The 26,298-nt window shown below is 42.2% G+C and overlaps 1 protein-coding gene across 9 annotated transcripts in view; it reads right to left on the bottom strand.

Moving 5' to 3' along the window:
* IKZF1 (IKAROS family zinc finger 1) overlaps positions 1-26,298 on the bottom strand; it is a 103,109-nt gene that overhangs the window by 35,015 nt on the left and 41,796 nt on the right. For 3 of the 9 annotated variants that reach the window (XM_073332720.1, XM_073332717.1, XM_073332716.1), the window contains exons 4-5: positions 4,483-4,542; positions 1,886-2,146 (exon numbers count right to left, since the gene is read on the bottom strand). The exons of 3 other annotated variants lie outside the window; for them this stretch is intronic. In XM_073332720.1, the coding sequence (XP_073188821.1) occupies positions 1,886-2,146; positions 4,483-4,542 (321 nt within the window). The remainder of the gene's footprint in view (positions 1-1,885; positions 2,147-4,482; positions 4,543-26,298) is intronic. 3 more of the 9 variants (XM_073332721.1, XM_073332719.1, XM_073332718.1) reach the window with 1 other exon arrangement.

Consider the following 26,298-nt stretch of genomic DNA (forward strand, 5'->3'; position numbering starts at 1 on the left):
GGTAAGTGTTACAACATTTCTAAACATCATCATGACCATTTCTTATCATCTCTATTCAGTATTATGCTAGAGTACAGTTCACGACTGTAGCTTGGACAGTTGCATTTAAAATGATAAACACTAGAGTTGGAAAGGTTATTCTGGGTCATTTTATGCATGCTCCCCAGTTAGTGCATTATTGTTCTCTACTTTGAACCCACAAGCATTTTATTTAACCTCCTCCTGAATAACTCTAGGGAAGTTGTTTCCACAATTTTCTTGGTAAACAATTCTATTGGCTACTTTGTTTCACTAGTACACAGGCTAGTACTGCTGGTTCCATCATTCTTAATAACTGCTTCCCCTCTTCAAGTATTTGTGCAAAATTGTCACATCCCTTCTTTTAAGCAGCATAATTTATCAAGGTAACAACAATTGGAAACTCCAAGGCTGAATTCGTCCCTTTGATACCCAAGAAACTGGGCTACAATTTTAGGCTCTGATCCTGAAACTGACTACATACAGCTCATCCCCATGCCTGTGCCAAGCAGCACTGAGTTCAAGGTGACCTGTCCCCAGGCACAGTCAGTGGCAGGATCGTGCCCTTAGACTTTACTTTTTACTTTACTTTTACTTTTAGGCGTTATGATCATTAGTTCTTACGCTCTTTGAGGCTCTTTAGAACAAGAGAACCCAGGCAGAAGATCTACAGCATCGTGATAATGAAAAGCTACCATTTATGAAAAAACAACTTCATTCCATGTCTCTCTGAAGTCCTAGTGGAACTCCTTCAGAATCAATTCTCGCTGATGATCATTATAATAGGCTTTTATTTTGTAAAGCGTCTGCAGTGAAATCAATTCTGGTTGCTTTCAGACCTTATTAGAAATTATGAAAAAAGATTCTTAGACTTGTAATTTACTTAATTTGTGGCACTGATCATTTTAATAGCATGATCTTCTTGCAATGTTGGAAACAGAAGAACAGTGTTCACTTAACAGTGCAAAACCATTCAGAAAATGTTCTTGTAATTTTGCCTACATTTTAAAAAAAAAAATGAACCATGTCAAGTTAGTTTAGGGATGCCTTTGGAATCGATGTTTGTAAGTAGGATAATTTACCATTGTTGATGGTGTAATGGAATCAGTGAAACTGTTATGTAAGTCTCATGTCAGTTATACCAGGGGTTCTCAACCTTTTTCTTTCTGAGACCCCTCCCCCCAACATGCTATAAAAACTCCACGGCCCATCTGTGCCACAGCAACTGGTTTTCTGCATACAAAAGCAAGGGTGCAGCAAGCAGGGCAACTGCCTGAGGGCCTACACCATAGCAAAGCTAAATTGCTCAGGCTCCGGCTTCAGCCCCATGCGATGGGGTTTTGGGTTTCTGCCCTAGGGCCCCAGCAAGTCTAATGCTGGCCCTGCTTGGCAGACCCCCTGAAACCTGCTCGGGGCCTTCCTCGGACCCCGGACCCATCGTTGAGAACCACTGAGTTATATGATAGCATATCAGAGGGGTAGCCGTGTTAGTCTGGATCTGTAAAAGCGGCAAAGAGTCCTGTGGCACCTTATAGACTAACAGACACATGCTCCAATACGTCTGTTAGTCTATAAGGTGCCACAGGACTCTTTGCCGCTTTTATGATAGCATATGTTAGTGCTGAACCCTTAAACCATGGGTTCCTTTTCAATTTCAGACTTTCTAGGATGGAATCAATTGACTTTAGGGGGAATCTTGCTTCATTTCAAAGTCAGAATGGAATGGCTCAGTAACACAGTTTCAAATGCTTAAGGAAGCTGCATTGACATATAAAAGGGAACATGCTCCCAACACTCATAAAATAAGTCTTTTCCTATTTATATGGCCATTTCTTGGCCCTAAAGGAAAAACTATGCCAGGCCTTACCAGTGTGGCTTCTTTTGTGAACCATGAGCACATTGGGACCGATGCAAATTATCCCACAGATATCACATTTTAGCTTTCCGTTAGGAAGTCGAATGCCTCCAACTCCTGACATAGCTTTGCTGCCTGGGCCATTGTGTGAGCCATTCATTTTCTCTCCAGAGGCATCAAGCATTCGTAAATCCTCCGCACATTCTTCCCCATTCATTTCACAGGCACGCCCATTCTCTTCATCACTCTGAGTCTCTATTTTAATATTACTGGCTGAAAAAAACAATACAGGATGCCACTCAGTTTTGTTACAAAAGAAACATAGTGGCAAAGAAACAATCAAATCAAAGAAGAAAACTTCTAAACAGAATGTACAATATACCTAGGCACAGAAACCAGTGATATGGAGACATTTTTATGTGCAACGTGGTGAGTTCTGTGACATATGGAATAATGTGCAATGGATACCAGTAACCAAACATAAGATGATTAAGGCTTTCAGATTTCCGCAGCTATAATATCTGCATCGTCAATCCAAATGAAATGGAAGGAGAGTAATTATGAATCCATATTGTTTGGACACCAAATAGTGAAAATGAGTACCCATCAAAGATAATGGATGCCATTAAAAAATACATTTGCCACTCTCTATCCTCGATAGCCTTACCAAGACACCTCTTCTTCTGTGAATAGGAAGAGATTGAGGGTTGTACCGTTCTTGAATCTACATACTGATTGATTATTTGTCACTATGGAAGGAGACAGCATGGCAGTGGGAAAGAAGAGGATTCAGGCACAGATGAAGAAACCAAAGAGTGAGAGGGAAGAGGCTGAGGCCTCTGGGACTGGAACTGTGATTGAAGTAAAAGGAGTAGGACTCGTGCACTTGGGACAGCATGACTGAATGCTACTGGGTGACAGGAGAAGGTCTCTAGAACCAAGGACAAGTGGTGAGAAGGGGGCCAAGTCAGCAGGAGAAAATAGGAGAATAGTTTAGACCCGATACAGGAACTGGTGGCTGAATGGAGCGGTCCCATACTTAAAACATAGTCACTGTATTCCCCATGCAGGCTGAGTGGATGAGAGAATGGGTTGGCATTATAAAAGAATTGCATCAGAAAATCTGCTTCTTCCTGTTTATCTTAAGTCCCTTTTTTAATGCATGTGAAACTGTGTAATTATTCAGGTAATAAGGGTAAAAAAGGTACTACTGTTTGAATTACATAAATTAATTTCTCTCTTGCTAATATGAATAAACTACAGGTAAAATGTTTGTGTATGATAACTGCCTTTGGCAGCTGCTGCATAGGTGACTGTTATCTTATGTGTACACAGCAAAGACCTGAACCTCTGAGAATTAACCAACTATGGGAGAGGCCTGTAGTCAATTATGATAACTCCATTATTCACTCTTTACCCCTGCACAGGGGTTGTATTATGTTGAATGTAGAGTAATAACCTTTTCATCTTTTTCCTCAATACTACAGCTGGTCAAAATTTTTCTAATTAATTTTATTTGTTGTTGAAAACGAGCCTTTTCTTAAATTGAAAATGATTGTTACAATTGAGGGGTTTTTTTCCAAAAACTTTTATTTTTATCAGCAAAATAAAAGCAATGAAAAAATGTAAATGATTGGCTGAGCACATACCTATTTTCACCAAATCCAGAGCCAGGATTTTCTTCCATTGTAATAACAATGATTTCATATCGACAAGAGATGTAAAAGATGATGCAACAATGACATATATTAAGCCAAGGTCAATAAGGGACAATAGACCTTGATGTTCTTCTAAATATGAAACCAGTTCACCAAACTCTGATCTCTGTTACACCCAACAATTGCACTGAAGTAAAATGATTCCAGTGGGATTGCACAGATGTAATTGATGGTAGAATTTGGCCCAATATATGTATTGCTACAGGATAGTAGTTGAGGACAAAGGAGTTTAGTTTTGGCACTGGTGGGCTGTGCATCTTTTATAGGTCTATAGGGTCATTCTAGATATTTTTAATGTGTTTTTAAGATAAAGCATTTCTATTACATATGCAACCAAAGCCTGGGACAAGTGCACACATTTCCTCTCCAGCTTTCTTCCTAATGAGGAGAATAATTCAGAAGTCCAGAAAAAAATACCACTCACCTCTTAGCAATTTAAAAAACACAACATATTTATACACTACATGACTGGTAATCAGAAGTGATCAGTAGTTTTCTCTAAACTCAGTGGCAGTCAGGAAGCACTCATTTGCAAATGTGACCCCAAAAATGTACTGTCTTGTCACTTGACTGTTTTCAGCCAATCTTGCATCCGCCCTTTTCTCTTGCTTGTAGAAATAAATTATTGAACAAAGTTAGCCTTATTTTTCAAAAATTACAAATTTTTCTGTATTAGCAGACCCAGCCAAATGTGACTTTTAAAACATTTGTATCTACTAAGAGAAAAACTTAATGTGGGGATACAAAAAGAACTAGACCGTTTAAGTCCTTCAAGAGTATATGTAATTAAATGCAGACAAATGTAAATTAGTGAGCACTGAAGTGACGGAAAAAATAAAAGTGCTAAATGGACATGCCCGTCAGTGAATTGAGAGCACACTGTATACTTACAGGAAAAAGATTTGGGAATTATTGCGTGAAAATCTCTAAAGCCTTCAGCCCCATAGGTAGCTGCAACAAAGAAGGCAAACAGAATGCTGGGTTGTGGTACGGCTAGCAGTAAAAGTCAAAGAAGATGATATTATTGCTACAAAAGACATTGCTTACCTAAAAGAGAGGCAGAACTATCACCACAGACATAACACAGAAAAAACACAATATAAAGGAAGGACAGCAGAATGATCGCTAGAAGAATCCTCATGTACATGCGCAGTCATTTCCCTTTGAAAAATGCTGGTTTTCCACAGAGTTCCCCAAGTTCTTGCACATCACCAACATGATTTTGTTTTTATTGAGGCCTTGTCTACACGGGTTTTTCACCACCAGTGTAGCTAAACAGTGTAGCGTAGTTGCACTGATGCATAAACCTAGTGCAGACATACTGTACTGACTTGCGGCAACCTGAGGTGAGCTGCACCATGGCAAATAGTACAAACCAAGGCAATGCTTCTACTACGGCTTTTGCAGTGGTGCACCTGCTTTGGTTTAGCTACACTGGTGGCTAAAAAATCCAGCAAAGACAAGGCCTAATTCCAATCAACTGCACCTATGCAGCCCCATTTATTATAATAGAGTTGCACAGGTAGTCCTGGTTTCAGAGTAGCAGCCGTGTTAGTCTGTATTTGCAAAAAGAAAAGGAGGACTTGTGGCACCTTAGAGACGAACAAATTGCAGAACTTTTATTACTGGGGAAGATGTGAGAGAAGGAAAGAGCCAAGCTTGTCTCTGAGGGAATTTACAGGTCTGGCTGTTAGGAAAATAGATCTCTGCACGAATAAATGGAGCACATTTTTACAGAGTAACTTTTCAGAGTACTTTAATTACTGAAAATAGCCATGGAGGTATAGCGTATCAATGTACTCAACAGGAGCCTGGATGTGTTAGAGCAGGAATAGGGAAGAAAACGAGTGGAAAGGGAGAGTGTTTAACATGAGGGGATGCGGAAAGGAAATTAGTTTAAACGTATTAAAGCAGATTTTTTTAATTGTGATCAATGGCATGGTGTCAGTTTTAAAGTTTTGTCTGAAGCTTTATACTTGGATTGGATTAAATATCAACATTTTCTGTTTCAGTTGGAAGATGAGCCTTGTATGGTCTCCTTCCCTTCTATAGAGGTATTTCTAGTGTCACATCATCTTGTGATGTCACATCATCTGAGCAGGGAGCAGGATTTGTATTTCAGATTTATTGATGCAACAATAAATATTTGATGCTTTATGTTTTCCAGACAACAAAATATGAATTGCCCAGTATTGTACAGATAACCTAACCCAGGCACACTATATGATATATTACTATTATGAAAACCTAGCCCTTCTAACCCAGTCAAACCATTATTCTTTTAATTAATATGCTTAAATTTGGTTAGAGATGACCTTTTAAGCTCCTATACAGGTTGGGCCTGATTCAACACAGTGATACTTCATTTTTACTCTAATGTAATGCCACTGAATTACACCAGCAAAACTCTGGACTAATGTGGTGGTGAATTAGGCTCCAGATACATAAGAGGTTAAATCAGAATCCACTTTCACTGTGATGAATGCATATATTGCACCAATGTGACTGAACTACCAAGTCCCCCAAGAATGATGTGATAAATGCCAAAAGACAATTGCAGGAAAGGCAACTGAAAGGTAAAAGAGGATCTTGCAGATTTTAAGAGACCATGATATTAAGAGAACCATCTATCCAATGTACATCTCCCACAATCCCCAGCTTCCTCACATGGTTCCTCACGGGTCCAAAGCACCTCTGTCTCCTAGCCACATACCAAATCCTTCATCTTCCTACCCCCGACTATTTCCACAATACTGGTATGTAATATCAACCTGCAGCACGTTGGAAACTGCAGATATAAGGACAGACAGCAAATTGAGTTTAATATCAAAGTATATGAGCAGGGCTAATGTAATGATTATTCTATTACTTTTCACATGTGTTTCAACAAAACCTCAATTTTTAAACTGAAATGATGCTGCTGCAAGATTTCCAGTCTGCTGCACAAGAGTGCTGCAGAAATCTAAGAAGCTAGTGGCAGAAGTTACAGGCCCAGCTTTCTGCACAGTGCACAGGGGACTTGGTACGAGCAAAATCTAACTACAGCATAGCAAGTATTAAGGGAAGACAGAGGGATTTTCAGATGATAGAGGTCAGATTTGTGTTTCTCTCTGTGTGTGTACAGAATGCTGTTCAGGATTCTTGTTGGTTTGGAGGAGGAAATCAGGGCTTTTGCTACACAGAGACTGTTTCATACTGTTATGGTGAAGGGGTGGCTGGTGGAGAGGTTGGGTTATTTTTGGCCCTTTGAGAAAAGGATTTGGGACCTGATCCTCAAAGGTATTTAGGTGCCCCATGATCCCCTGGGAGGAGCTGGACAACATGGAGTGAGAAATGAGGGGGTTTGTCATGAATGAAGATTTGACATCTGGGAAGAAGGGGGAGAGAGACCACAATGGGTTGCTTGGGAAACAGGAGGCTCTTAATAGCTGATAGAGGATTTGGCAGTTGAGTCGGGTGTTCGGAACTTTGTCACAGGAAGGGAAAGGAAACACCCACACTCTCCTCTTTTGTTTTCTTCTCTCCTCCTTTTCCCCCTCTCAAGCCACAAGCCATGAAGCTGCAGAATCCGAGCAGACACAGTGCCTCAGTTTGAAGCATCCTTACTGTGCAAGCTGCTTGTTGTAAGGAATCGACTTAGAAATCTTGACTCACTATTCATGGGATGCAGTATAATTTAATAGGTGGAAATCTGAGGCAAAAAGAGTTCTCACTGAGCAATGAAAAAGCCTCTGCTGAAATATAGTCAGGCAAGATCAACAGGCCATTTGTCAGAGAACTTAACTAACTTCTGGTGAAACAGTAAATCCTGCTGTTTACATACTATGACTGTCTCGATCCAGTAAATGTCTGTTTTACATGCTGGATTATAGTTTCTAGTCTAGCTCTGAAATCCCTTTATGCAATCCACATATAAAGAAAGCTACATTTTTTTGCTGGGAGAAGGAACTGCCTTTTTATATGCTATCCTCTCCCTGGGTGTCTGTGCATCAGTTCTTAGAATGGCTTGACTCTAGCCTAAAGACACAAGGCAAAATTTTCAAGAGCCCCATGTGACTTAGGGATCTAGGAGCCTAAGACTCATTGAAAGTCAAAGGGTCTTATGGGCCATTCTTTCAAAACTATTTAGGAGAGTAAGGTGGGAATTATTCAATGGGAATTAGGCACCTATCTGCATCTTTAAGTGCCTAAATAGATTTGAAAATCTGGCCCTAAGTATTTGTCACTTTTGAAAATGGGACTAAGAGTATGTCTGCACTACGAAATTAGGTCGAATTTATAGAAATCGTTTTTTTAGAAATCGGTTTTATATATTCGAGTGTGTGTGAGCCCACAGAAAATGCTCTAAGTGCATTGAGTGCATTAACTCGGCGGAGTGCTTCCACAGTACCAAGACAAGCGTTGACTTCCGGAGTATTGCACTGTGGGTAGCTATCCCACAGCTCCCGCCGTCTCCGCTGCCCATTGGAATTCTGGGTTGAGATCCCAATGCCTGATGGGGCTAAAACTTTGTCGCGGGTGGTTCTGGGTACATATCGTCAGGCCCCCTTCCCTCCCTCCCTCTGTGAAAGCAGCAGCAGACAATCGTTTCACGCCTTTTTTCCTGAGTTACCTGTGCAGATGCCATACCACGGCAAGCATGGAGCCCACTCAGCTCACTGTCACCGTATGTCTTCTGGGTGCTGGCAGACGTGGTACTGCATTACTACACAACAGCAGCAACCCATTGCCTTGTGGCAGCAGACTGTGCAATAGGACTGGTAGCCGTCATCGTCATGTCCGAGGTGCTCCTGGTCGCCTCTGTGAAGTCGATCAGGAGCGCCTGGGCAGACATGGGCTCAGGGACTAAATTTGGAGTGACTTGATCAGGTCATTCTCTTTAGTCCTGCAGTCAGTCCTATTGAACCATCTCATGGTGAGCAGGCAGGTGATATGGATTGCTAGCAGTCCTATTGCATCATCTTCTGCCGGGCAGGCAAGAGATGAGGATGGCTAGCAATCCTATTGTACTATCTTCTGCCAAGCAGCCATGAGATGTGGATGGCATGCAGTCCTTCTGCACTGTCTGCTGCCAGCCAAAGATGTAAAAGATAGATGGAGTGGATCAAAACAAGAAATAGACCAGATTTGTTCTGTACTCATTTGCAAACCCTCCCTCCCCCCGTCTAGGGGACTCATTCCTCTAGGTCACACTGCAGTCACTCACAGAGAAGGTGCAGCAAGGTAAATCTAGCCATGTATCAATCAGAGGCCAGACTAACCTCCTTGTTCTAATAAGAACAATAAATTAGGTGCACCATTTCTTATTGGAATCCTCCGTGAAGTCCTGCCTGAAATACTCCTTGATGTAAAGCCACCCCCTTTTTTTATTTTAACTCCCTGTAAGCCAACCTTGTAAGCCGTGTCGTCAGTCGCCCCTCCCTACGTCAGAGCAACGGCAAACAATCGTGCATCTGAGTTGAGAGTGCTGTCCAGAGCAGTCACAATGGAGCACTCTGGGATAGCTCCCGGAGGCCAATACCGTCTAATTGTGTCCACAGTACCCCAAATTTGACCGGCAAGGCCGATTTAAGCGCTAATCCACTTGTCGGGGTGGAGTAAGGAAATCGATTTTAAGAGCCCTTTAAGTCGAAATAAAGGGCTTCATCGTGTGGACGGGTGCAGGTTTACAGCGATTTAATGCTGCTAAATTCAACCTAAAGTCCTAGTGTAGACCAGGGCTAAACCTCCTAAATCACTTAAGTGCTTTTGAAAATGTTACCCTTATTCTCTTCAGCTGGGATTTTCCAAGGAGTTTATGACGGCAGGGCTAGATTTGCAATGGTATTTAAGTGCCTAAAGATGCAAAGAGATGCCTCGTGAGATACTCAAAAGCACCTAAGCAAATTAGGTGCCCAAGTCACACTGATTTCAATAGGACTTAAGGGTTTACCTTGCTTAGGCACTTTTGAAAATCCCACTAGGGAATCTTCATTTTGTGATACTTAAGGGTATTTGTACACTGCAATTAAAACCCCACGGCTGGCCTGTGCCAACTGACTCAAGCTCGCGGAGCTCAGGATCAGGCATTGTTTAACAGTGGTGCAGATGTTTGGGCTCAGGCTACAGCCCAGATTCTAAGACCCTCCCACCTCGCAGCGTCCTAGAAGTCAATAGCAAAGGAAAGGTCCTTTTGAGTGTTTGGGTTATTTTTTGTGTGTGCAAATTTTGTTTTAATTTGATATTTTAAGGGAAGTTGGAAGTATTCTGCTGCTATCAATTGATGTTTTAATGATAGATTTAAAATACAGCAAGATTTTTGCATGAAGGATACTATAACTGTGCAAGCAGAAGATGGATAAAGCTACAACAGGAGCAAATTGATTTGAATACTGGATTTAAAATGTTGTGCTGAAGAGAATAATATCTATAATACCATCCTTGCTAGGAAATTACAGACAATACTGCTGAAGAAGACAGGAACAGATTATTATTTATTATTTAAAAAATGAACAAGAAAATCAATCCAAGCTTTGAGACAACACATGGAGCGAGACTTTGCTCTCATTCACCCTGGTAAAAGTCTGCCTAAATATAATACTTTCAGTAATTCACATTATTTTATTTTACAAAGATTTTCAAATAAAATCAGAGGTGGTGGGGTTTTTGTTTTGTTTTTTAAAGTGGGGAGGGGTTTTGACTCAGATTGTGATGCTAATTATCCAGCTGAAGTCACAGTAACTTAGTCTGTGACATCACAACGAGTTGCTGTGGAAACAATTTTGCTGTCACAAAGAGGAGCAGTGCTACCGGTGAGGAAGAAGCAGCTGGGTTTATGAATGCCTCCGAAATATCCTTAGTATAACAGACCAAAGGGAGGAAACAATTCACAGAAATACAAGACATACAGGCGAGGCGTTTATCCACAGAATGATTTTCAAAGACGCAAAATTCATGGGCTGGCTTGTAAAATAATGAATGAAGTTTATTCTCTAGTTTGACTTTTTTATTAATAACTCTTTCCCAACCCACGCCCCCCCCCCATGCCTTTTTAAAGTTTTCTCCATGGAGCTCTGAAATGTCTTTTAAAAGGTCTGGGCAGAAGTTAATAACGATAATAATGAGGTTAATAACAATAAGTAATAATAGCTTCAGTCATTCACTTGAAGGAGAAAGTAAAGAAATGTGTGAGTTTCCTTATCTGGATCATTTTTTTTTATGGGGTTGGTCCAGGTAACCAGTTCAAGGGACACAATATGGCCTTGCTAGACTTATCCCAAACTGACTGATTCTTGAATTCCAGAAAAAAGGAGATGAGGCCAAATTGTTTTAAAAGTAGCCTGTGATTTTACACGTGCAGTTATTGCACTTGCATGTACCAAGTACCAACTGGCACATGCATATGTGATACTTACATGTGTGAAGTGCTTAATTTTTAATGAACAATGTGCCAGGGCTCAAGCAATTTTTTTACTTTCATAACTGATGCAGCAAGCCCAGAGGTGCCAGGGCTATGAACTGCCAGGCCTAGAGGTGCCGGGGCTCAGTCTTGGCAAGTTCTGGCACAAATTAAGCACTGCATGTGTGAAATAATAATAATAAAAAAAAACTAGATGCCATTTAAGGTTGACTAAACATTTGGACCTTGAAATACACTATTCACATGGATAAAAGAACTATTTTTTAAAAAGCTTCCCAACCCCCTAAACGACCTGGCTACAAACCAACCTGAACAAATTCCAGTACAGCACTTTCATCAGAAAAGGATTCAACCTGTTAAAAGAATTCAGTGTGCCAAGGAACAGCAGAACCAGTAAGACAAATATAAGCTAACTCCTGAAACAGATGAGTAAACCTAGTGACAGAATAGGCCGACTTCCCTTCACAACCACTTGTTTGTGAGTCATTTACTGTAACACAAATTCCAAAATGGCAAAGAAGAGACTGTGGATGAAACTGCAGGTACTTCATAATAATTGGGCAGCTGCTCAGAATCATCCACTTCTCAGATGGATTTTAAAAGGAAAAAGGAAAAAAAGAAGAAGGGTTATCACTAAGATCCACCAGTGCCTTGAGGCCCCCTGCAACTGCAGCAAACTGGGCATGTGGGATAAGGAGGATTCCTGATGCATCCTTCTGAAGTAAACTCAACCACTCCCTCTACTCAAGGTTCCTAGACAATCAGCCTTTGGAATCAACTTGTTCCCTACCCCAATTTTGGCTTTTACTCAAATATACATGATTCCAGACACACAGGAGCCTTCAGATAAGCTATCTCCCACAGGACAACCACTCTGGTGAGCTCCACCCATCTGGTGATCTGAGGCTGCCATTTCCTTCCACTGCAAATGCAAAACCTGAGCTAGAGTTCACAGAAGCAGCACATCAGTATGACAGTTGATGAGCAAAATACCCCTGCTTCCACATTCTCTTACTGAAGGAATAAAGTTGCCCTTTGCTTATTGTGTCATGCAAACAGATTGGCATTTTCTTGTGGAACTGTAAGTACAACACGCAAGTCAGTGCACAGTGAATGCAAGTGAGTGGACATAAAAAGCCACTCCTTTCTGTATGTCCACAAAAGGGGTTGCTATTTCTCCAGGCCTGTGGGGATTTATGCACAGCCTCCTATTAACGTCCGATTATCCAAGAAATCCCCACCACACCAAGAAGAGAAAGCACCAAAGAATTCTGTTGCAGCAATGCAGGTGATCTGGTAAAGTCCAACAAAAGCAGATGGGGGCTAGGGAGTGGGAAACTATTTTGGACGTAGAACAATGATCAGATCTAAGGTCCCAATTCAAAAAGGTACTTAGGCATGTGAGTATTCCTATTTAAATCTATTAAACATGCATCCAGCTTTCAGCATGTGAAGTACCTTGCTGAAGCAGTGCCTAACTAGTTAGGTTCTAGAGGGCTTTATAATCAGTTCAATGGGCCTGATCTAAACTAGAACGGTGTTTGAATCCAAGCAGTTTATCTGGCCCATCTCTGTTAACTAGCTGCCTGTTTGGTGTTCACCTGAAGTATCAATAAAATTATGCATTGTGGAAGGAAGAAAAGTTTTATCAGACAGAGACATTGATCAAGTGCCAAGTGCCACTTATAGGTGCTAACAACCTGAGATTTGTAAGAGACAAGGTGGATGATATATCATCTTTATTGGACCAACTTCTGCTGGTGAGACAGACAAGCTTTCGAGCTTACACAGAGCTCTTCTTCAAGTCTGGGAAAGGTACTCAGAGTGTCACAGCTAAACACAAGATTGAACAGATGGTTTAGCATAAGTAGTTAGCACACATTCTAAGAGACCATTCAAGGTGAGCTTTCTAAGGCTTGGTCTACACCGGTGGCTCTCAACCTTTCTAAACTACGGTACCCTTTTCAGGAGTCTGATTTGTCTTGCGTACTCCCAACTTTCACCTCACTTAAGTACTACTTGCTTATATAATCAGACATCAAAATACAAAAGGGTCACAAGATACTACTACTGAAAAATTGCTTACTTTCTCATTTTTGGCATCTAATTATAAAATAAATCAATTGGACTATAAATATTGTACTTACATTTCAGTGTAGAGTATATGCAGCAGTATAAGCAGTCATTGTCTGTATGAAGCTTTAGTTTGTACTGACTTTACTAATGCTTTTTATGTAAAAACTAGGCAAGTATCTAGATGAGCTGATGGATGCCCTGGTGTCCCCAACACATACCCGTGGCTGAGAACCACTGGTCTACACTACAGAGTTAGGCTGATGTTAGGCAGCTTACATGGACCTAATTGTGCCCGCGTCTATGCTAGAATGCTGCTTCTGCATTCAAGTAAGTGGCCCGCTATGCCGACACAATACCTCCACACGAGGCACAGTACTAGTGTCAGTGTAGTAGACACTGTGTAACTTTCGATCGGCGTGTTGGCTGTCAGCCCCAGATGACAGGCTCAAAACTGCCCTCCCCCGCCCCGGTGCTGACAATTGGGGTGGGGCAGCTGTGAGCCCCACACATACAGCCCCATACATACCGCTGTCAGGTTCAGGGCAGCGGCTGGGCTCCAGTTAATAGTGGCTCACAATGCCCCACTTCAGTGGATGGAAGTGCTCCAGGTGAGGATGTGCATTGCTGACAGAAGGAGCTTAGTGTGGGCATGAACCACCGCTTTAATTACTGTGGTGGCTATGTGTCAACTTAACTTAAATCAACTTAATTTTGTACTAAAGACATGCCCTAAGACTGGTAGCAAAGGCTCATGCTTTTAGTACAGGAACTCCAGGTTTGATTCTCCCTAACAGTGACCCACCCAGGGGCACACGGTTGCACAAATGCAGTGCCTTGCCTCCTCTGTTTCTACCTGAATTTATTTTGCAGGCACATTAAAGAATAAGAAAATAACACCAGGGCATTTGGGGGGAATTTTTAAATAATGGAAGTCACAATATATAATAAAGGTTATATGAAATCATTGTCAGATATGAAAATATTCACAGTGGACATAGGCGCATCTGTGTGTATGCATACGGTTAAGGGGGTGCGCTGATGAGAAGCTGCTTTCGGCAAAGAATTTATAGATACAGAACTTCCTGGCTTTGTTGTACCAACAGTTTTCCAAAAGAAGCACAACTTGATACATATCATAATTTAAGAGCTTGTCTAAACTTGAAATGCTACCGCAACACAGCAGCCGTAGCACTTCAGTGTACACACTATCGATGCTGAAAGGAGGGATTCTCCTGCGAGTGGACGTAATCCACCTGCCTGACAGGTGCTAGCTAGGTTGACAGAAGAACTCGTCTGTTGACCTAGCACTGTCTACACCAGGGGTTAGGTCGAATTAACTCCATTGCTCAAGGGGTTGGACTGAGCAACATAGTGGGTCAACCTAACTTTTTGCTGCAGACCACACCTAACGCCAATAATGACCTCTCCTGATAGGAGAGACATCCACTATCTCTCAAATCCTTCCTCCAAGGACACTTCAGGGAAACTTATCAGTGTTGATCTGCACTCTAGGATGTGCTGTTTTTAAACACAAACAAGAACAACAACAAAATCTACTGCCTTGCTGTGTGTGGATTCCACTTTCTGATTTGTAGTGTGGCAACACCAGAGAATTTTAAGATGAGAGTTTTGCAATCACAAAGAGAGCACTTAGTATTGCAATAAAAGGGCTGACTGGTGCGGAACCAGTCTTTGAAGAGGGCAGGTTCACTGAGGTAAGGAATTAACAGTGGGGCCTAAAGAAAACTACCAGGCTGGAGAGACAGGTGTGTTCATAAACGAAGCATTGTAGTTATATGTGTAAAAGCTCAGTGCTGAGTTACCAGAAGAGACCACACTGGAGAGATTCCTAGCCAAAGGAAGGGCACAATGAGGTGGGGATCCAGGAACCCAGACAGTGGAATAAGGCTACAGACTGGTGGTCAGGTATATATAAGTGATGTGTAGTTAGGGGAGAGCATTTAAGCCCACTGAAAAACCCTCTGTGAAATCCCTGTACATGCTGGATACATCGAGAATGATCATTTATAAGACTAATATGGTTTAGGTGGAAAGAGATGTATTAATTAAAGACACTGTATTAATTACCCCCTGCAAAAAGAAGGTAAAATTTTTCAATGCTCAAACTCGATGAACAATTTACATGTCTTGAGTGACTTCTATGGAAGGATGCAGATTTACATCAGCTCCTAAATGCAACTGATCTGTTTCAGTACTAGTTTGCATATTTAAAGTGATATAACCTCACTATGAAGCAGACTCCTTTTCCTCCTCTGGTGGCAGAACAGCAGCACGGCATAGAACTATTACCAGGGATTCTTCCGCTGTCATGGTGACACATTGTACTGTATGTTAAGAGACCGCTGAGGTCTTAAAGGTTGGTAGGCCTAAAATGAGATCTACTAGCTGTGTTTTGGTTTGTGGGTGTGTCTGTACAAATCCCATCATCCCTCTGCGCTGCCTGTGTGTTCTGCTCTTGAGAATAGGTCAAACCTTGAAATAGACAAGAATCTTGCCACCCCATCTCTTGTAGACCACTGAAAAGAGAAATTGACTTTTTATAATGTTCCAGGCCTCATTTTATGGAAACGATAGATTTTTTTCCTCCCTCTTTCCTAGGGTTAGATCAATTGGGAAAATAATTCTGAGTTAGGTTAAGTTTCAGGCCTATGAGGATTTGTCTACAGTGAAAAAAAATCCAACCCACAGTAGCAAATCTCAGATCCCGGGTCAACTGATTTGGGTTTGTGCTACAGTGCTGAAAATAGCCATGCGGAAAGTTCCTGCTCAGGCTGGAGATGTACTCAGCCAAGGGGGATGCATCTCAGAGCCTGACTCAGTTGACCCAGGCTCTGAGACTTGCTGCTATGGGTTTAGTGTGTTTTTGCAGCGTAGACAGGCCCTTAGTCATGACAGTATCCCTTTGCCTTGTTAGACACTTTTGTCTGACTCTTTTGATGCGTTTTCTTCTCAGATGTTAGAGCCAATAGCAGCCAACTGTTGTCATGAGATCTAAATCTTTGGGAAGGACACCTAAAACTATTACACTGAAAACTTGTGTCAGCTTTTTGGATCTCACTGATGGAGATAGCCCTTGAAGCAAGTCTCTTTACAAAATGATTCCTTCCCCCTTGTGTATTGCAGCCAATCTGTTGCTAGCGTGGGGATCGTATATCTGGTATTATGGACAAGGAAAATGTCCAGTATGTGCTAAAAGTAATTGGGTGTTCCGAACAGTGATGGGAGAACCTCAAAGGGCTAACAGGTTTGGACCAAATTGGAAACATCTTACTTAGCCTACATTTATCCCAACCTTTTAAAGTCTCTTTTTTTATCTGACTTTCCCATCCCCTTTTCCACATCCTCAACTTCTCTATCCTCATCCAAGGGAAAAAACAAATCCTTCTTCCTTCCCCTGGACACAGTCAGATCCCAACTATTATTGGGACTGGGTGGGAGGAAGTCTCTGAAGTAATTTTCTCTTCTGTGCTGCATCCAACAGCTCTAACCAAATGTTGCCTGTTGCAGCTTTCCTAAGGTCTGAGATACCTCAGAACACAATGCGAAGACAAACCCAGAATTTGTGGGAGTTAAAGATAACAGCTGATACAGCGGAGATTGTGAGAACTCGTGTAACCCCCAGTGACTCACAATCAATTTAAAAAAAGACAGAAGTTCAGAAATGCCACCCACCTGCCTCAACGGCTGGGGGAACTTAATGAGGCCAGTGGTGAAAGGGGACAGTCCCAGCAGTGAAGGAGGGAGACACTTGCTCAGGGATGCCCAGTAGCTCCTCCACTCTCTGGCAGTCTCTGGCACCCATTGGCAGTTGAGGGGGAGTCGTGTTGAGTGTCATTATTCCTCAGCTCCCAGGATTCACCTGGAGCTGGAACATGTGGTGCCTCTTTTGGCTCTGTTCCAGCATCCCCACCCAACCCACCTGAACTAGGAATGGGAACCCGGTCTGAAAGATGCTGTGTGTCTAACCGATCTCCTGTTTAGGGGGCAGAAGGGAATTTTTTCTTCAATGGGCCAACTGGCAGAGGACTGGGGAGTTTTTCACCTTTCTTGCAGCACCTTCAAGCCACTGTGGGTTAAGTAGGAATGTGCTTGGTACCTAGCTGAGGTGGTAATTCACCACAACTTGCAGCCAGCTTCCAGTGTGAGAATCAGATAAAAGACATTGAATTATGGTGATGGGCCTTCATTTCATAGAATAGGGTGATACCTTGTGGACCTCATGGGCTGAGGTCCTCACCCTTCTATACCTTCTTTCCCCCTTGCGGGGGGTGGTGGTGGTAGGACTCAGAACAAGGACAGTCCTGGGGGGTAGGCTGAGGACAGCCCACCCCAAGTTATGGATTATATGGTAGGAGCCCTATAAACCCCACATTGGAACCACTTAAGTACCTGCTATAGGGTAATACGGGTGATGGGCAGGGAGCGCTTCTCCCCTGGGTTTAAGTTTAATAAAACTTGCAGCTTGCCACTTAAAATCCACCCATGTGTCTATCGTCATTTCACCGCTATGTCCACATCAAAGGGGGTTCTTGAACTGCAGGGGACATTACACTGAGTTGTAACAAAAAGGCAGAGGCACTTGCAGGTCAGTAACCACTTTAGGTGAGATGAACTGTTATGACCTAAGCTGTGATTGACAAAAAATAGCTTTGAGATTTGGGCCTATTCTAAATTTTCCTTCCATCTGTTAGCACTAAAGGTATGCTTTTAGAGGTATGCTTTTAGAATTTGTTGGCCACTTTTACTGAGCTGTGCTGTTAAGTAATGTCAATGTGCGATGTATTTTTTGTTGATTTAGCTAGTACAGTGCTGTCTTAGCACTGAATTTTGTTCCTTTTTTTTCAGGCCATAAGAAACTTTGTTTGGCACCATGGACCTCACATTTCTGTTAACAGGTTCACTGCTGCCTCACACATCAGGTATGCGATAAGACACTCGTGCATTGGAGAGTACAGCACCTATAGGAAAAAGCTGGTGCTCAAAGAAAACAGCTGTCACTCAGGTGTCATACCAGACACCAGCGGGAAAGGAGTTTACTGTCAAATTGACCAAGCTGATGATTTGAAGTGACAATTTATAATTTGAGCTTTTTGAGCCTGATTCTGATTTCACAGACACCAGTTTGACTCCACTGACACCAACTCCTGATTTACACTGGTACAAGTGAGATCAGAATCAAGTCTCTTTGCAGCTGGTATAAAGTGGTGTAGCTCAACTGAGGTCTTCCCTGTAGTGCTGAACACCTACCCAATAGTGTGCATGGGAAGTGAAAGACAGATAGCATTGGCTAGGCCAAGCACAGTGAATGGTATTCCCCTTTCACTGATGCCAATGTCAATTAAGAGTAACTCAATTAAAGTCGGATCAGACCTAGTGTGGGCAAAGTTAGTGCAAGCTTCCCTGTTCTGCGCTTCAAATGCACGTGAGTCATGACTTGCAACTTTCCAGCTAATCAATTCCTGAACTTCTCTTGAGCTATGACAGACAGTCACACTGAATTAGACCAAATAGTGCAGTGGTTTTATGATACAGAATAGGAGAATCGGAGGAGACAAAACATTCATTCTCACTTTTGAGCTAAGGCCTCAATCCAACTCCCACTGAAGTTAATGAAAAGGATTATGTCTACTTCAAAGGAAGCTGGAGCGGGCCCTAAATAAGGTTCTGAATTCAGGGTTCTAGATGTCAAAGACTAGTGTGTAACCCACTGAAACTCAGTCCTGATTTAGAAACAGAAAAACATCAGCAGTACTTTCAGGCTGGGGAATGGACAAGAAGGATAGCCGTGCGCTCAGTAGTGACCACTCTAATTATGCAGCCAGTTTTACTTTTAATAATCTCTAGAAAGGTAGCCGAGATCACACACTTATTTTATACAATAATTAACAAAACAATCATTATTTTCAGAGTGCCAGCATCTTAAATTCTAATGATTTTTATCTACACACAAGAGAGGTTAACTAAGGCACCACAGACTACTTTCTGCTGGCAGCAGTAAACAAATACCTCCAAGAAATCCCCAAAACAGAATCCATTTGATAAACTGGCCCTCATAAATACCACCCCATATTTAGTAGCTTCATAGATTTTAAGGCCAAAAGGGACCATTTATGATGTGGTCTGTCCTCCTCCATAACACAGGCCACAGAATTCCACCCAGTAAGTCCTGCATCAAGACCATAATTTCTGGTTGAGCCATAGTATCTTCTAGAAAGCCATTCAGTCTTGATTTAGAGGCTTCAAGTGATTGAAAATCTACTACAGCCCTAGGTAAGTTGTTCCAGTGGTTAATTACCATCTCTGTTAAAAATGTGCACCTTATTTCTAGTCTGAATTTGTCTAACTTCAGCTTTCGCTCCTTTGTTCAAGCCTAATAAATTGCTTTTTATTTGCTCACCTACCCCTAGAAGAAAACATTTTAAAAAGTGATTCATGATTTTGGGTGCCTCCATCTCTGGGTGCTCATTCTTGAGACCCTTTTACAGGTCCTGATTTTCCAAAAGTGCTGAGCACTCATTCTCTGAAAAGCAGGCCCTTTTAAGGTATCTCAAGTTCAGCATCCAAAAATGAACACCAAAAATCACCAGTTACTTTTGAAAATTGTGGCCATGCCCTTTTTATATGCGTGCATGTGCACGCATGCATTCTGGTAGCTTCTCACACATGTTTTGTCTATCCTAACCTATAGATAGGCCTGTGGAGAGCTAAACTTTATTCTGAGACAAGTATCCCTGACTTCTGCAGCAGACTAAAACTTCTACAGCAGTTTCTGAAGCAGTTTCATTCCACATTCAAAACTGGAGGGTGTTTAATGAATTAAATATGAAAATGAGTAATCCAGTCAGCACAGCAGCCCTTGCGTTATTGACTCAGTCTTAATTTCAGTTTTTCTTATGCTTGTTTTTAACATGTTGCCAATTTTTGGACTGACAACACAGAGGGGACTGCAGAATAGATGGTGAGACACAGGTGAGTAGAGAAAGCACCCATGCTTTAACCCCCACAATGTATACACTACACTGCTCTCTAATACCCAAGCACTGCCTCCCATGTCTACACTGCTGTTTTTAAGCAGTGCAGTGTCCTGCTGCCTCCCTGCTGCCAGAGACTTCCCCCTCCTCCTCCCCCCCCCCCCCCCCCCAGCAATGAAAGGCTCTAGCAGGGAGATGCAATGGGGAAAGGCTCCAGCAATGGGGACGCTGCAGGGAAAGGCTCCAGGAAAGGCTTTCCCCACTGCCTTCCCCACTAACTGAGCCTTTCACTGTGCTGTGTAGCTACATATGCAGTGCCGGTACTCTACATGCCGCTGTAGGTGTAGACATAGTCATAGAAGTTGTCAGGGGATAAGCTGGAGGGTTTGTCAGCTGGGTAGCGGTTAGTTGGTGGTTTTGGCATCTGGGGAGGAGTGGAAGGTATCTTGGGGCTGTGGGATATACACATTAGATGCTTTGTTCTGCTAATATGATCAGCAGAGAAACAGTTAACATTATTAACAGGTATTGTCCTCTTTAGGTTTCAGAGTCCACAACCAGAGCTTTTTCAGACATTGCTTCCAATTTTGCAGCTGTAGGCGCCCCTGTCTGGTCATGCTCCATTGCTGAATAGCAAATACAAGCTGCTTTGTGGTGACTGAAGGTACAATTTTTTAAACACATCATTGACACAATGGGACTTGGGTGCTTTTGAAAATCTCACCCTGAGAACGCCATGAGACTTGAGTCCCCTAAGGAATCAGGATCTCTATTCTTCCACCTCAGCCATAGCTGAGGCATATCACAGCTTCCCCCTTGTCGGGTTTAACAGGAAACCTCCAGCTACTGTTCCTCTAACTGCTCCCACAAACACACAGCAGTCTGGACATGTTACCTATTTCCTCCCATGCCACACTTGTATGTCTCCTTAGCTGCTCCCTTCCCTCCTGTGAATCATGGAACAGATGTTTGGAGAAAGTCCTACACGGGTTCTCAGGCCTCGTATCCAGGCAGCCCAGTTCAAAGGCTTCAGAAGGCCCCCATGTAAAATATGTGCTTATAGCAACCCTGAAAATGCCTTTCTGAAGTGGATGGGGGCAGTACACATCTCTCGGGACAAGTGTTTCTGGCTTCCTGCAATCTCAGGAAGACCACACTGCACCATTTACATTTACCACCCTTTTAAAGGGTTCGCTTCACAAACATGAGGCCTGGATCTGTACTCTTATCTTTAGGAGAAAAGCAAAGCCCAGATTCCGCAGCAAACTCTGTGGCTGAGGAACCACTTAATGCAGAGGCCCCAGGTCACAGCGAGACCTAGAAAGTGGCAATGTTCCTTACACTATAGTACAAGAGTTGCACACATTGTTGCCGAGGGGTCTCACAGCTGCCTGGCAAGTTAAGAAGGACTGAATGTGTCAGATACTTACTGCAGCTAGTTTAGTCTTTACTTTGGGTCTAGGCCAATACAGCTTTAATGTAATGGGGCAGATCCTCAGCTGCTTAAATCATCAAAGCTTCACTGAAGACAATGGAACCACAGTAATTCACTCCAGCTGAGGATCTGCCCTAATGTCTTCTTCACCGTCAGACAATACTGAAACAAATACATTAAAAGCTGCCATCACAAACCCCTGCTCCAGAACCTCTAGGCTTGAACCTCCCCTGCTTATGGGTCTCTTTCTCTCCACTGCCCCACCCTTCAGCTCCACACTCCAGGAGGTGAAACCGAATACAAGCAATTGTGACTCTGCAGTTTGTGTGTCATATTGTAACTGGGTTTCCACATCCTCCTCGCACTGTTGTAAAAGCACTCGAAGAGGAAGAAGTGCAAAATAATGAAATATAGGAATGCAGGAAAAGAGGAAGCAGCAGAGACACAGCAGCCCAACCGAAATGCTAAGAATTATGGAGAAGTGACAGAAAGGGAAGCACAGACCAGGAATTGCACTCGGTGGCTTAGCAAAAAAATAACAAAAACAATTTAAAAAAAAATAAGCTTGGCTTTTCTGCCTCTAAATCAACCTTTTAAATTAAGACTCCTGTTTGGCTTTCTCTGGCTTTATTTATTTCATCTAAAGACAGTTACCGAATTGTGAAAATTCTGCACACAGATGGAATTGCCCCCAAAATAGGTGTTGATATAATGGGGCTTTGTAAAAATCTTCAAATGAGGGGGAAGAACAATTTGAGGAGGGCATAACAAGAAGGAATAGAGAGAAACTCAAAAGAAAATAGCTCAGAATGTCTAGTTTAAATTTTTCCAAGGGTGAGAAGGGTCGATTGGACAATGGGTTCCTTTGCTGGAGGTGGCCATTGAGGAGATGGAGCAGAGGAGTTTAGGAGACGAGATTAAACACTGGCAAGGATTGGCCTATTGGGCCATCATGTACGAGTGCCAGCGGGTGAAGCAGACAACTTAGGAAGTCCTTCCAATGAGATAATGTACAATTCTGTCCCACTACTTCAGAATGAAACTTGCCGACAGCAGAAAGGGTTTTAAAATTCATATGAAGCGTTTTCTCTTCTCCATTTGCTGGCAGAAGAGTCACAAAATAAAATACAAACCTCCTTTACAACCAGATCCAGCAGCCCGTGCTTAGTTTTTACTCTCTCTAGCTCCCACTGACTTTAACAGGAGTCTGCCGGACTAAGGGTGGAGTAGAACTTCAGGACCTGACTAAGGCAAGCTGACTTGCAGATTGCTTTACGAGTATAGTGGTGACACACTACATGTAAATGAAGGCAGGACATGGCATGACAGAAGTATACCAAAAATATATGGGGGCATATTTAGTTACTCTTTACTGGGTAAAAAGCCATCCTGCTGGGGCAAGCTCGCTCAAAGCCATCTGTGACCAGTCCTCTATGAGGAGTGAGGAGAAATGGACAGAGCAGACGTAAAGCAAGGGGGGGGGGGGCTGTGAACTGCAGAGATGGGTCAGAACAGGCTGGCATGAAGTGATCAGGTGGAGGAGCCACGGGATCTACGCATTCTTGGATCTGAGCACCAAGAACTCCTACAAAGGGAATGTCAAGAGGCAATGGCTGCATTTCAGTCCTAAAACGTGCCTGTGGGTAGGGAGAATGTCATCTGGTTCCCTCAACTCATGTTTAGTTCCAGGCACAAAGCTCATTTATTCTGGATTTGTACAGGAGGAGGGATGAATTGCGCCTAATGTGTATTAGGTAGGGGAGGGACTTGGAATTTTATCTTATTTCACCTGTTTATTTATCTACTTTGTTCTGTATTATGTTGTATCAGCTTATTCCTTTAGCCTTTAAGATCAGCTGGAGATCTGATCTCTTTCACCTACTCTACAGTGCTTTCTAGCCTTATCTTTACTGTAAAAGCAACAATAGAAACATCAAAACAACAGAAATGATAACTGTATTGTTGATTTTGTCATATTGTCACTACCTATATACTGGCATACAAGCTATTTATTCATTGCATTTTTTGACAGTGATGGCAGATATGACAAAACTGAAAGGAAAGTAAATAATGCTCCGTGAGAGTGTGAGTGATTTTTACAGGTTTCTGGCAGCTCAATGTCACTTAGACATTTTGAAGGAGGGTTGGCATACCTTTGGGCGTGAGGCATAGGACCTGACTCTGCTATCAGTTTTGACACCCGGTTTGACTTCAGTGGAGTTACTCCTGGTTTACACCAACGTAAATAAAAGAAAAATCAGGCCTACATCTGTTTTAAATACAATTCCTTGTAAAGAAAAAAAAAAGTACTGTAATATGTAACTAAGCTATCAATATTCTCCTTAGCAAAAGGATATTATTTCTCCATTTAATTTTGGACAAAAGATAGCAAGCAAAAGAGGCAGAATATTCTTGCTTTCCTGCCAGGACAGTGCTAAGGCCATTTATCTTTAGAGCAGTACAGCTGTTAAATTTTTTTAAAAATGGAACTTTGGGCTCTGCTGGGAAGGGCCAAGAGGCTCCTGAACACACATGAAGGAATCAGTGGTTCTATGCATTATCACTGTGGGTTATCTGGTCAAGGAAAAACTTTGTAGGGGGATTTTCACACTGATGAAAACTTGGAAAAGGAGAACATTGAAGTAACCATCGAAATGGACATTCAGGGGTCAGGGACTGTCTTCACTTCTTTTTGTGTTGATAACGTTACTTTACCTTTTAACAAAAGCCTTCTCTCTCATAGCCCATAGTCTCCTGCTTGATCCTGCAATGAGCTTTACTGCGTGCCAGACTTTGACTTCAGGGAGGAAGGAGAGTCTAGGCGATAGGGCAATGAACTTGGACTTGGACTCAGACTCAGGAAATCTAGGTTCATTTCTTAGCTCAGCCACAGACTTCCTTTGTGATCATGGGAAAGTCACTTAATCTATCGTGTGTTTCACTTCCCCATCTGTAAAAAATGGGGATTATTGTTTCTCCAATGAAACTCAGCGGGACTTAAGTTCCAACATCACTTAGGCCCAGATACTCAAAAGGTATTTAAGTGCCTAACTCCTATTGAAAGCAAAAGGAGATAGGTGCCTAAATAGCTTTGAGGATCTTGGCCTTAGGCACTTCTGAAAAGCTCAGCCACTATGTTTTGAGGGCTAGACAGTATCTTGCACTACAAAGCAGCACAAGGGCAAAAAACACACCTTTTACTCCATGCACAATACTCCCACATTACTTGTCTATGCATAGGGTGACCAGACAGCAAGAGTAAAAAACCGGAACGGGGGTGGGGGGTAATAGGAGCCTATATAAGAAAAAGCCCCAAATATCAGGTCTGTCCCTATAAAATCAGGACATTTGGCCACCCTATCTATGCATCAGGGGACAAAGTGGGTGGTGTGATCCACCACAAAGCACCAACTGACCTTTGCTCCAGGGGGAGATGTAATCTACTACTGGTCAAGGGCAACAGGCAGTTTACTTCTCCCCTGGAGTGCTGGGGGAAGTAGGGAAGGAAATAATGACTTTTTGAGTTGTAATTTCTTTTCTAGGCTGCTCCTGCCCTGCCCTCTACTTAGGGTGAAATGTAAAGTCTCAGTTTTAACCTACGGTTAACAAAAAATGAAACAAAACTGAACCATCCTGAGAAAAATTTGCACAGTGCCGCCTTTCTCCAAAACATATTTTTACTGTCCCCATGCTTTGCAGTAGCCATGACAGACGTTCTTAGCGGTCAAAGAAAAAAAGAGGCTCAAACTGCACCTTTATTGTAGGAAATGACTAACCACTAAAGTGCATGTTATCTCCAGGTCGGCTCTTGAAGCATTTCTCATGCTGAAACATGCATGTTTCAAATTCAGTTATGAGATGTGAAATCTCACTCCAAAAACAAATGGTCAGCGTGTTTTTATTCTGTAAGCAACTTTCACACCCTCCATAGCCTCAAAAGCACAGTAGCAAAGATAGGCCTAGACCAAAACACGCTCCTTCAACTTCAATCAATTTGGGCCTACATCCAAAACTTCACATCTCTACAAAATGGGCCTGTTTCATCATTGCATTGTGCCTCCTTTATGAGGGTAACTCCACTGAGTCACAGACTTAACACTGGAGTAATGCCGTGGTGAATCAGGCACAGGAGTTGTTAACATTCCTCCTCTCCTCCCAAAGTTAGAGTGATATAGTAAATTGCTTCTCTGAGTAACTTTCAGCTACTAGCAGCTCAGATACTTAAAAACTGCAAAATAAATGAGGGGTTTGCAGGATATATTTAACTTGACTTACAAACTTTTATTTTACCTGATTCATAGAGCAGAAAGGACCGTTGTGATAATGCAGTCTGATCTCTTGTATAACACAGGCCATAGAACTTCCCCAAAATAATCCACTGGTGCTATTTATTTTGCTTCCACATATAATGAAATTGATATTTATTCTGTGCTATATTTTTAGATCCAAGGATATTCTTACTCTCTGAATTTTTAGGCCATATTGTTTTAAACAAAACTAAGTTCTTGTAACGTCTCATGTCAAACCACTGCATACTGGAATGGAGACTCAAAGTTTTTCTGTTGCCTCTGTTGGAGAGACAGGCAATTATATTGTAAGATCTTTGGGGCAAGGACAATCTTTATGTTGTGTGTATGTACAGGGTCTAGCACAGTGGAACCCTGATCCATCATTGGGGTCCCTACATGTCATTGCAGTACAAATAAATAACACAATTTTAGATAAAAGGTACTGTCAACGTCTTAATCTGCCCCCAGCAATTGTTCAGGGCTGAAATCTTGCATAAACAATGAGATATTGAAAAG

Source organism: Lepidochelys kempii, chromosome 2 (genome assembly GCF_965140265.1).
Source record: "Lepidochelys kempii isolate rLepKem1 chromosome 2, rLepKem1.hap2, whole genome shotgun sequence".
Classification (NCBI taxonomy): Eukaryota; Metazoa; Chordata; order Testudines; family Cheloniidae; genus Lepidochelys; species Lepidochelys kempii.